At 40.6% G+C, this 12,155-nt stretch overlaps 1 protein-coding gene across 3 annotated transcripts in view; it reads left to right on the top strand.

Moving 5' to 3' along the window:
* Window positions 1–3,275: 3,275 nt before the first annotated feature.
* syt7b (synaptotagmin VIIb) overlaps window positions 3,276–12,155 on the top strand; it is an 86,051-nt gene continuing 77,171 nt past the window's right edge. For 2 of the 3 annotated variants that reach the window (XM_020098644.2, XM_020098642.2), the window contains exon 1: window positions 3,278–3,770. In XM_020098644.2, coding sequence (XP_019954203.1) covers window positions 3,737–3,770 — 34 coding nt within the window. In that variant the 5' untranslated portion in view covers window positions 3,278–3,736. Of the gene's footprint in view, window positions 3,771–12,155 lie in introns of all 3 variants that reach the window. The other variant, XM_020098643.2, reaches the window with a different exon arrangement.

Here is a 12,155-nt window from a genome sequence, read left to right as displayed (position 1 = left end):
GTAATGAAAGAAATAGCCTAGGAGGATAATTAATACTTGTGGCTTCACAATCAGACCGCTAAAACATTTGATCTTGCTAAAACTAGACATAATTTTTCGTGATTCAGTGCAAACCTCTTTATTGGGACATTCACAATCCAATTTTGTTGAACCAAAGGATATTATCTAGGACGGAAGCGTTTCAAACCATAATGGTTCACACCACTATCACAACATTTAAAAGAGTGGAATAATGTGTAATATCTGGCAATAACCACAGTGGAAAATCCCCACCTACCTGGTCCACTACTTCCTCCTGAGGCTCCACCTACAGAGGCTACATAGGAAGCTATAGCTCACCTGACTCACTTCCTCCTGAACAAAGTCACCTGGCTGGCCGGCTGCATGGTGGAGGCTTCATCCTTTCCAATCTGGATTGTGTACATGACCAATGTGAGTTTGCCTTGTTTTGATTATCATATAGTGAACAAATGTGATTTGTATTTTGAATATTGTGCTGATGGGTCAGTGATTTGTCTTCATTGGTGCATTAGTTCATCCTTGTTTCATTGAGCAATTCAGAACATGTCATGACCGTTCTTCAAACCACTGAAACTGCAGCTTGGTTGAGAACACTGTTCTTTCTCGGCCTCTTATCACACCCGCACTAAACTGCTCTTTGGAGTTGTGATGTTGCAGCAGCTCTCTAAACCTTTACAGTGTTTTTTCTTTGATGTTAAATGCTTCTGCATGATTTCAGATGTCAGGTCAGATGTCGATTTCTTGTTTCGTTTTAGATGCCACATGTTCCTCAACTACAATCAGATTATTTACCTCCACCAAGAGTTTATGTTTACATCTGCGTGTGTTCGTTGGCACCGAAAATAAACTAACATTTTTAGTATTTCCAAAATTACTGCTGTTGTGTGTTTTTCAGAGAGGAGGAGATTCTTAGGTCTGCAGAGCATCTCAATACATCAATATTTGAAAGTGGTTTTCTGGGTGAGACAGGTGGTCCATCTCTCTTTTTGTTTCTGTGACATTGACCATCTATGAAGGGGGGTATAAAATGCTACTCATTTGTCACACAAATGCAGAGGATGGTAAAGGAAGATGGAGGATAGAAACCAAACTTGTCTGGGCACTTAAGATGGCGATGACAGACTATATAAATAACATATTGACACTCTACACTATAGCACAGTGATATATGTGTACGTGGAATCATATATGTTGCTCACCTGTTGTATCATTCTTGTGCATTAAGGCCCGTAAACATGCTGGAAATATACAGCACATTATTCCCAAGGCTGAGGTGCTCAGCTGTGTTGCTTCAATGCTCATAACAATTATGATAATGGAGTTGATTGGAATGTAATGACTCTTAAATTACCTGAAGTTTGTGAGAGCTCTCAACGTCCCGGAGCCTGAACAAGTCTTTGTTGAGAAATTACACAATATAGTGAAAACTGCTGGAGGATTAAAGCGTGGCTGTGGTTGGGCTGATGAATGTGTTGTTTTGAGTTCAGAGAAGACTGTGTGACAGGCTAATAAATATTCATCACAGAGATAGTGGGAGAAAAAAGAGGGCGTGAGGAAGAGAGCTGATGCAATGTGAAGTATGGAGTTGGAAAAAGCCGTCTGTGTCAAATGTCTCAAGGATGAATGCTCTGTGAATACAATAGATTAAGAAGATTCCACACGTGCTGCAAAGCAGAACCAGCAGGGTGGTAACAGAGGACTATCTGCCTTGCACGAAAATTACACAAGATGCCAGAAGGGCTGTCACGAGAGAGGTGTCAGAAAGCGATCTGTGGGAGAACAAAGGAACAAGTGTCAAAATGAGACTCAACACAGCAGAGCATGAAACTGATGAAGAGATGTTTCCCAAGATACAGATGTGCCGAATTGAAAAACACGTCAAGACATGTCAATCATGTTTCTATGGGCTTTTCTTCTGAAAAATGGATTGAATCTATACTTTTTTTCCCCCTTTTCGTTGGCAAAAGGCTGTTACAACATATTGTAGATAAGATTTAAGATTTGTGTGGGTCAAGATCGTCTTGTTTCCTCACTATAGCATTACATAATGCCTTTTAAAAACATTTTATCCCCACTGCCATTATGCAGCTGAATAGCTGCCTAAACCTAACCCCTAAAGGATGAACCTTGGACACATTAAGCTGATCAGGCACACGGCACATTTAATTTGTGATTGCCATAGGTCAACTTTTACTCAATTTTAAATTTAGACTCCTGTTAACATAAAGTATTTTCCATTTTTTCTGAAATTTTATTTTGGGTAAAGTATTGTACTTTTTCTGTGCTGCATTGAGTGCCATATGCCAGTGAAAGACACATTTCCATTAATGACTGCATTAAAAGTACAATCATTTTTTGTATTATGGAACATTACATTTCACTGCCAGTGAGACACTAATTGCACATTGTAAGTTTAGTGATATTAGTAAAAAAAAAAAAGTCTAGTTTCATTAACGTAATCCAAGATCACAAATAATAAGCACAGTTTATAAAAAGGAGCCCACTAAAACGTATGTTTTCTTTAACAGCCCATACGAAGAATGGTCTCCATCTCTTAACATCCACATGACTGCCACTGATCAACACTCACCACTAGAGACCGCCAGTGAGCCGTGTGAGACTCGTGGCTCCGGGCGAACGTGAACGGTGAGTAAATGATCCTGTGCACGGGCCTGTTGGTTGTAATGGCATGATGATGATGATGATGATGATGATGATGATGAAAGCACGCGCGCTGCCCATGACACTGACACTAATGAAAAAGCTGGAAAGACACGTAAGCGAGAGATTCAGCGCAGCCCCAACAACTTCTGCAGGTTGTGCGTAAAAATGTGCGATTCTCACACGGATGCTATTATTTTTTTTCCCAGGGTGAAATTATCGCTATTGGAGTGATCGATATATAAGGGGGCGATTGTGTGATTGTAACTCAAAACATGAATTTGCAGTGCTGCTGGCCACAGTACCAGAGATGTCTTTATACTTGTGGTTTCACGTGCGCTCTTTATTCTCTCGGCACAGTCCCATACTATAATCTATACACTCCTATAGGCTGATGTGTATTGATTATTGGAATCAGTTCTCTGTCACAATTACTATTTTGATCGAATGGAGTTGCTATAAGCAGCCTGAGCTGGATGCCATAGCGTTTTGGTTGTAAATATGAGCGATAATGGCCTTTGTAGAAATGCGAATTACGCATGACAGCATCCTGTTGTGGTTTCTGATCAAATGTGCTGCACATCAGTGTGTGCTGTGATGTGAGAGTGGGTGTAAAGCGTCCCTGTGATGCTGAGGACCTCTGATCAAATGGTCAACACCACTGAGGGCGCACCGATCCCTCGCCTCTGCTGCGAGGAGACGACCTCCTACCGACTTACTTCACGTCACCCCGCCCGTCTGCCAACCGTCTCCTCCCTAAAAGCTCCGCCGCGACCATCCCTTTGAGCGACTCAGAGAGGGAGACACTGAGGGGAGGCAGAGGAGGGGAAGAAAGTGAGAGAGACCAAATACATGCAGACTCCCAACATCACCTAGACTACCTGCTCCGGCACAAACAAGGGGAGGAGGACGCACAAGTGCAGGCGCGTCCATGCGTGCCAGCCGAGCGAGACAATAAGCCTCAGAAGAACTGGAATAAGAGTTTACGCGGAGAACTCTTTTGACAAAGAGCACAGCTTGAAGCCTAAATGAGCGCAACACTGTAAGAAGAGTCATGCATCTCAACAGAGAAGAAGACAACAGCAAAGGTGAGGGGGAAAAAACAAGATTCCAGCGGCCATCCGTGTAGATGGATAGAGGCTCATTTAAACCCATGCACCCTGTGTAGTTCAAAGCTCTCGCGTTGGTTTGCCGGATGCCCTTGAGTGTGTCATGTTGATGTCAAGTGCTGATGCTGTGGGAGGGGGTCATTCCAGCAAGCTGATGGTGGTGGTGATCCTGATGTTGATTGTATAATTCCTGCCTTTCACCATTTAAAACCGCACTGGATAGCAGCGAGGAGGTGTTGCATACACCCCTCCAAGGTGGCAATGTGTGGTGACTGTGTGTCAGACAGCAGAGCAGCCGCCGGAGCACTTGTTGTACTCGGTGTGGATTCACCGTGGACGCGTTTTCGCTCGAGGTGACCTGAGCGTGAACGCACAAGGTCATCCATCCATCGGCGGTGATGTTGGTGCTGTGAGCGTGCAGGCTGCCATGGTTTTGTGCGGTGTTTGCACGGTTGTCTGTATAAATGAGATGTGTGTGTCCTCGGTTGTGGTCGGTGGGGAGAATTAGGGAGCAGACAGTGTGGTAATGAGACGAACCCCCCACATCAGGATATACCGTTGGAGTAAATATCTTTTCTTGCCTCTGCCAGCACCATGCATGGTGTGTTTTTACTCTCATTGTGTGAACTGAGGTCGAGGTCACTGACTAACACCTGATGCTGAAGCAGATGTGCCTCTGGATGTCTCTAGACATGACGCAGCCACTGTCTTAATAAATGTGATTAAATGAACAGCAGCAGGACTTGACTTGTTTCCACCACACCCACATGAACTAAGTTAAACACATTTAAAATGATAGATGTGGACTAGATATGTAATATGACCATCATCTGTACTGTTTGACCTGCAGTCTTGGATTGGATTCATCAGTCTATTGCATGTAATGTTCAAACATGCCAATGTAAAACAAGTGAGATATCAGTATTTTAAGTTAAAATGGTAAAAACACTGCATCTCTCCGTAAACTCTTCTTTTAAGATAATACATTTTATTTCACGGCGCCTTTCTAGACACCTGAGGACAGCTTACAATATATCATAAATAAACATAAATAATTAAAGTAAAACCAAGTGTGAAATCGTATTAGGAGAGGAGAACCAAAGAGTGGTAAAAAAGTAAAACCAGGGTTAAAAACAATTCAAGAGGCTGAGACGCCTAATGGTACATATGTGAACACAAGATTGACTAAATGTTAAAGCAAAAGGTTAAAAAGTGATAAGTGAGGGATAGATGTTACGTATGCTAGACTGATCTAAACAGATCTGTTGTGATTTGAGAGGTCCAATAGAGTCCAGCTGGCGGATTTGAGGTGGCAAAGACCTCACATGCTCATGCCGATAATGATGTGATACCGCTGCCAAGGGAGCACAGCATTTCATTTTTTTTATGTGCAACTGTCAAGTTTTATGAGCTGCTAATATCTTTGTTTTTAGCAGCTGTAAAACGTGCTGTTGTTCAATGAGGAGTTCCCTCATGTGCCGAGTGGTGACCTAGGCCATGGCACACTGCATCGCCCCTCATCCAAAATGTCCTGCGACCTCACTGCCAGACTTGTGGATTCACCAGGGACAAAAAGATGAGTCACAATCTGCAACTAGAAGTAGCAGCGGTGAAAAGGTGAAACATACAGCAGAGTCCAGCCACACTGATGAACACCACCTGATACAGTGAAAATACACAATACTGCAAAAACACTGATCATTCAATACATTTAAAACAGAAGGATAATGATAATAATTGCAATAATAACTGGAGTTTGTCCGATATATTTGTTCATTTTGATCAAATCTACTGATATTAGCCTTTCCCAGACATATCTTTGATTATGTGTGCTCATATGAAAAGTTTTATTTTCCAGAATAAACGATGCAGAAAAGATGTGCATTTAAGTTATTTTCTTAATTCAAGAAACTATATCTTTTTGGTTGCATTAGTTTTTTCTTTTTCTTTCTACTTATTTTATGATAAAGTTTACAGTTGAGCTGTAAAATATTGAGCCTCAATTACATTTATTTTGTGCATACATAGGCTCTATATAAGTATATTTCAGCTGGGCTGTAATTACACTACCACTGATTAAAAAAAGAGATCACCATCCTCATCACTATGGGCCAGCCAAACATCTTGCGAGCTATACCACTCTGTTGAATTCAATTCATTCATCCCTAGTGGAGAAAAATATAATGTATGTATAAAATACACATGATGAATATTTATAAGTATGAAAAGTATATAGTACATAGCTACAACTATAAGTGCAGATGTTGACATTTCAAATGTACACAGCAAAATAATTTGGACATGATCAAATTGTGGTAAACTCCACATACATAAAACTGACTCATGATAACCTAAAACATGGTATATATGAATAATTCCTAACTCTGACCATCTCTGCTAACAGTTTAATGGACTGACATGAGGTTCTTTAATGTTTTGTGAGCCTCGGCCTGTTTACGAGTTAAACTCTCTGCTGAAACAAATGTTTTTTTCATGCTTATGGGCTGTCTGCTGTGTCACAATGAATCGGATCAATACCCCAGATTCATTACCAAAAAATTTATAGCTCAGCCTCCAGCTTCAAGTGTCTTTATGCATTACCCTTCACAGACAGTGCAGAAATAAGTTCAACACGTTTTCCTGCAGAGACAATCTACTTCAAGATTAATTTTTGAGGAAAGCCATCTGTAATTTGTATTAAAAGCAAAAGTGACTGTTCATTTATCAGGATAAAGTTTCATCATGTTATCATTAATTTAGTGGGTGAAATAACTTTTTCTACTTGTTGCCTGAGAGACCACTAATGAGCTGTAGTTTCATCAACCTTGATAAATGTAGAATATAAGCAAATCAATATTCAGCAGAAGTTATTAGTCATGTAGTTTGAAACGTTTTAGGTTTGTTCATTAAGATCAATTGGCCATTGGTATTTGTATATACTGTATTTTTAGTGGGGCAGTGATAACACTATTAAGTCAAAACAAGAATAATGATGTACCAAACTGGAGCTGCATCTAATGATTATTTTCAGGATTTAATCAGTTCAATTGTTTGGTCTTTGCAAGAAAATGCCAAAATTAGTCCAAATCCTGTTTTCTAAAAGACAAGGTGACATTTACTTTTGAAACGTTTTGTTTACAAGTTTACAGATGTAAATTAATTTCTGTAGCTTGGATATAAAGTGTGATTCTTTATTTTAAGTTATTATTATTATTATTTTATGGCTCTTAGACTGTATTTTGTTATTATTACATGTATTATGTAATAACATTTAAAAACTGTTATCAGGATATGTAGAGTTGCCTGATAGTGAACTATAAAAATAAGGCAACGTAACAGGTGGCAGCTTCTCGTAGGATAATTATTATTTATTATAGAAATTTAAGTTCTTTCACATCGGTGTTAAAAAATTTAAGTATTCTGGGACTCATTTTGTCAATGTCATGAACGGTTTTATATTTTGACACCATGGTGCAATGCAAGTCCTGTGGTTTCTGAATTGTTCATTTTCACAAATATTGATCATCTATGCTGTAAGAATGAAATGAATAACCTGCAATCCACAGGTAGTTTTGTGTATTTCTGCAGAAGAGCACAGCCAGTTGTCTCTCCAGAAAAGTTTGTGATGAATGAGAGTAATGGCTGCCTTGTGGAGCCCAGGAAGAGATACAGTTCATAGTGTTGTACTATTCTGTAGTTTGTGTCTCCAGGTCTTTGTGCACGATTGTTGTAATCTCTCCACAGGCAAGGCGTAAATGTCAGGTGTCAAATATGCCTCAATGCAAGGTGCAATAGAGAATCATTATTAATCTGGCACATGAACTGTCAGGATAAATTGCTTAATATTAGTAGCGTTCACATTCGGGGAAACATTTAATTAGTATTATGATTCAAACGTAATGGGATGGAATCTTATTAGTAGTTTAAAACAAACTGCAGGAGAGAAGGAAGAGACGAGCAGTAATTAATAGAGTCTGAAACGAAGGTATTTTTATTCCCTGTTTGACTCAGTGTTGGGAAGCAAGCCACTTGGATTTACAGACTCCAGGGAGCAGACGGTGAGGCCATGAAAAGGGAAATGCTCTGCTATGCTCTGCTCTACTTAGCTGTACACATATATATAACCAAAGAGGAGGATGATAGAGGTTCACATCACAAATGATGGCTGAATAGAAAAGTCAGATGGAAGGGCACAAATAAAATGAAACAAATGTGTCACAGAGAAGGACAGAGATGGGTTTTTTTGTGTGGTGCACCGGGTTGGACAAATAAATTCCTCAGCAATTCAGAAAACTGTCACATCGATTTCTCTTGTGATGTATGATCTGGATCAAAGTCATTGTTTGGTATTTGTAAATAAAATCACCAAACTCATCAAGATGTGAGATTAATCTTACTTGTTTATTGAAGCTGCAGTTATATTTGTACTACTGGTAAACAAAGCTGCAATCTATATCTGTATATATGTCTTAAAAATATCTGTGTTCATTTATACCTCAATTATGTTCTTCCTCCATTTATTTCTCACACATGTGCAGTCAATAGATAAAACCTGATCTGTATTAAAACTCCAGCTTCAATATATCATGCAGAGTGTTAAGACATGCAGAGTGTTAAGCACTGTGGAAAAATATTCACAGGAGGAATGATGTGTGTCATACTGCAGGATGAGTTTTAAAATCTGGAGGTTATGTTTGGCCCAGATGATAAAAAATCTATCCATCCTGTTTATCGTGGGTCGTAGCGGGCTGGAGCCAGTCCCAGCTGTATCTGGGCGAGAAGTGGTGAACACCCTGAACAGTTTGTCAGCATGTCATAGGGATGATGTACAGAGACACACAAATAATGACAAAACTATAGAAAAAATTATAAAAGCCTATACTAATTAGGACACTTTTCTCCCAAGAGGAGCATCAGATGTCCCAACAAGCTTCCTGAAAATTACAGTTATGTTAAAAAGATAAAGAGCTGTTTCCTGTTGTTTTTCATAAGTGGAAAACGTTGTGCAATACAAAGGGACGATGTCCACGATGATTAAGGAGCTTTTAGGTCTCAATGAAAACAAAAAAGCTCTGTTGGCTTCTTTGCAAGCACTTTTGAGACGGTCCCTACTTCAGTTTGTCAGTTTGCAGCTAATAAAGTTTTCTCCAAAAAGACTGATATTTATTCATATCTGTTCAGCTGACATTATCTGTTCATTAACATATATTCCCATTTGTTTACATCCACATCTTAAACCTGTTCAGGAAAACTCATTGCGAGAGTTATTGTGCGTAGGTGTATATTTGTGTGTAGTGTTGCATGTATATTAGATTTGTTGTGTGTTTTGACGTAGGCCCGTGCTCTTACATAACTCTGTTACAGCAGCATGTCCGCGATAAAGACGGCATTGTAATTGTTCTCTGTGTTCGCCTTGCTGCCGTCTCTCCTCTCACTTGACCCTGGTTGCCATCTTGTCTGGGTTTTTACTTTGTGCCTCACAATTATTGATAAGTAGCGGCGTGTGAGGAGAACAGAGATGGTGCAGTAGATTTTGTAATCTGTATGAGGTTGCATGAAGAGAAGTAGCCCACCCCTGTATCAGCAGTGTGGGTTGAAAATGGTTCTGGCCGATGTATAAGGGGGTAAGTAGAGAAATACAGAAATAGATAATTGGAGACAGAGGCAAAGAGAAAAAAGAGAGAGGCAGTGTAGTTGAGAATATCTACATTGTGTCTGTGAGTTGTGAGTATTCCTGAGGAGGAAGCAAAACAGAACGTGACATGCACTGTGCCTCGTATTCAGTGAACTCATTGAAGCAATTCTGGTTTCCACACATGGTACATAGAAACAGTCAAGAGCTGAAAGATGGGAAAGAAGGACAGAAACAAAAAGCTGAATGTGCCCTGTTTCTGATGCAGATTCATTGTTACGTCTCTCCAGAAGAGATGCTCTTATGTTTGCTGATAACAATAAGTTTAAAGTCACACTCCAGTAGCTTATTTAACCCCCTTAAACTTTGCTCCTCAAAATAAAATATTAAAAAGAGCTGCATTATGAAATTCCCTCTTAATGGCCTTCAAATGGCTCAGATACAACTCTACACCTTCCTTCCTTCCATGACTGGGATATATGAATATGCTTCTATGGCCCCGCCCCTGCTCCCAGTCTCCCCACCCCCATACTGCCAGCTACTTAGCTCCACCCACAAGTTGACACTACTGGTTTGTTTGGTTTGTGACATCACAAACCATGGCTGTCTGAATCTGTTGTCTTCATACTGGCATTTGTTTACTGCAGTGTTATGGTGGAACTACTCAGCCTGTGGTGTCAATTGTGTTGATTGCTACTTTCACTCAAACTATGTCTTCTATCATATTTAAGGCACAGGGGGAGATATGTCAACACTTGATTCTCACTAGAGGGGAACTTTAAAGCTGCTTTCAGTCACGATTTGGACATTCTCCTGAAATTTTCTGAAAGGGATCAGTTGCTCCTGACCACTTCTCCTGCGAGCCCCTTAGTAAAACCCAGGAGAATGTCTGAGTGAGCCCATGCGAGAATACAGAAGGATATTGTCAGGAGGATTCACCTTGAGCGAGTGGGTGCATTAATGATGTTTGTAACACAAGACAGAAAAAAAACCTTGTAAAGAATACGAATAATTCAGGATGAAAAAGTGGTATCATATACAAAGATGCAGATGAAGTTGTCAACTTGGAAAGACTAGAGACTCGAGAGCTTTTGGTGATTAGAGCAGAATTTAGACATCATGTGCACCCTGCTCTTCCCAGGTGCCACCGTTCATCTAAATGCTCCAGAGATTTTCCTGTTGTTAACGCACTGACTCGGACAATCTCCTGCTTTGGTCTTGATATGTGATAGACAAATTGTTGTTGTTGAATCTGTGTGAGTGTTGAATCTTTATGTGAACCCACCTTTTTTCTGACTTAAATAACAATTAGTATCATGTAAAAATCCACTAAGATACTCTCTGTAAGACTTCTACTTTTACTGTGATTGGATTGACTTATCCTGGAGTGACCAGTTCCCCCTGCACTCTGTCTCCAGCTCCCACTCCTGGCCTGGGGATGGTGTTGACCACCTCATGTCACAGGTTGTTTACCAGCTATTTCTTTTCACCCGCTCCGCTGTGAGCCTCACGAGGAGGGTGTGAAGGGATCTGTGTGGCTGCTGGAGGGCTTTGTCACCTTAACAGAAACATGTTGTTTTGGGGCACCAGCTGAAACAAAGGATGGAATACGGTTCTTCTTGGGAGGACAGCTTGTTGTGTGCAGACATGTGAGTTATCACCTCCAGATCCTCTTCCCCAGCTCAGAACTGGTGCCCTGGTCAGAAGGAGTCATTCAGCAGAATCAAAAAAATGCCATTTGTTACCTTCAGTGCAGCAGACGTCATATTTTCTAACAGCTGATTGAACAGTAAGGCATCTTGTGTAAAGACCGGCCCTCTGATTGACATGTCCCGTTGATCTCTTAGCTACCAATGGACTGAATCAACAAACTTAGGTCATGATTACTTTATTTTGGTGCTTCCGTAGGATTGGAGGAACAGATATATTTTTTGGGACTCCTGACTCAAACCACAGTGGTCTCATGTGACGCTGAAAGGCTCTCAGGATGAGTAAGGCAGAGGGCTATTTGTGGTTTGTTGTCTTGCCCGGGATGGTGGCTTGACAGAGGGAGCACTGTCGCATAAAGAGTAGGAGTGCACCTTGGCTCTGCCTGTTTTATTGAACAGGACACTAAGATTAATTCAGTGGTATAGCATGCTGGATGTTTGGCTAAGCAGATAGATGGATGGATGGATCACAATGATCAAGAAATGATCCAGATAAAATATATTTGCACCCCACCTAGTCTGAGTGAGGCGAACGGGATATTATGGGAACAGATATCAGCGGTCTAGCCAGGAGCAGATGGTGAGACAGAGCTACGCACAGACAGCATCTTCCTGCCAATACAGGGCTGACAGAGAATGGAGTCAGCATGTACATGCACAAAGACGTACAAACACTCTTGGCCTTACAAAAGCTGTCATGCAGCAGCATCAGTGATCTCCCAGACTGTGTTGCTCTCACCGTCACACCCATAGCCTTTCATTTTCTCTCAGCTCCTTCTTCTGTTTCCTCTTCTTTTCAATTCTCTGTAACTGTACCAACCTTCAACTTCTTCCACCAACTCTCTCCATCCACTCTCCATTTTGAATTCTTTTGTATCATCATCTGAGATGTCTTGATAATGCATTGGAATACTAACGAACCCTGATGCCTATAACGTGATATCCTGCGCTTCCATTTGATCCAGTTTTGGATTCTAGTTCCCAGCAAAAACATTCATGGTTGCCTGGTAAATTATTCATTAC

The sequence above is a fragment of the Paralichthys olivaceus genome, chromosome 1 (genome assembly GCF_024713975.1).
Source record: "Paralichthys olivaceus isolate ysfri-2021 chromosome 1, ASM2471397v2, whole genome shotgun sequence".
NCBI classification, from domain to species: domain Eukaryota; kingdom Metazoa; phylum Chordata; class Actinopteri; order Pleuronectiformes; family Paralichthyidae; genus Paralichthys; species Paralichthys olivaceus.
The sequence above is the reverse complement of the archived record's forward strand: the minus strand, read 5'-3'. Positions and strand labels throughout refer to the sequence as shown.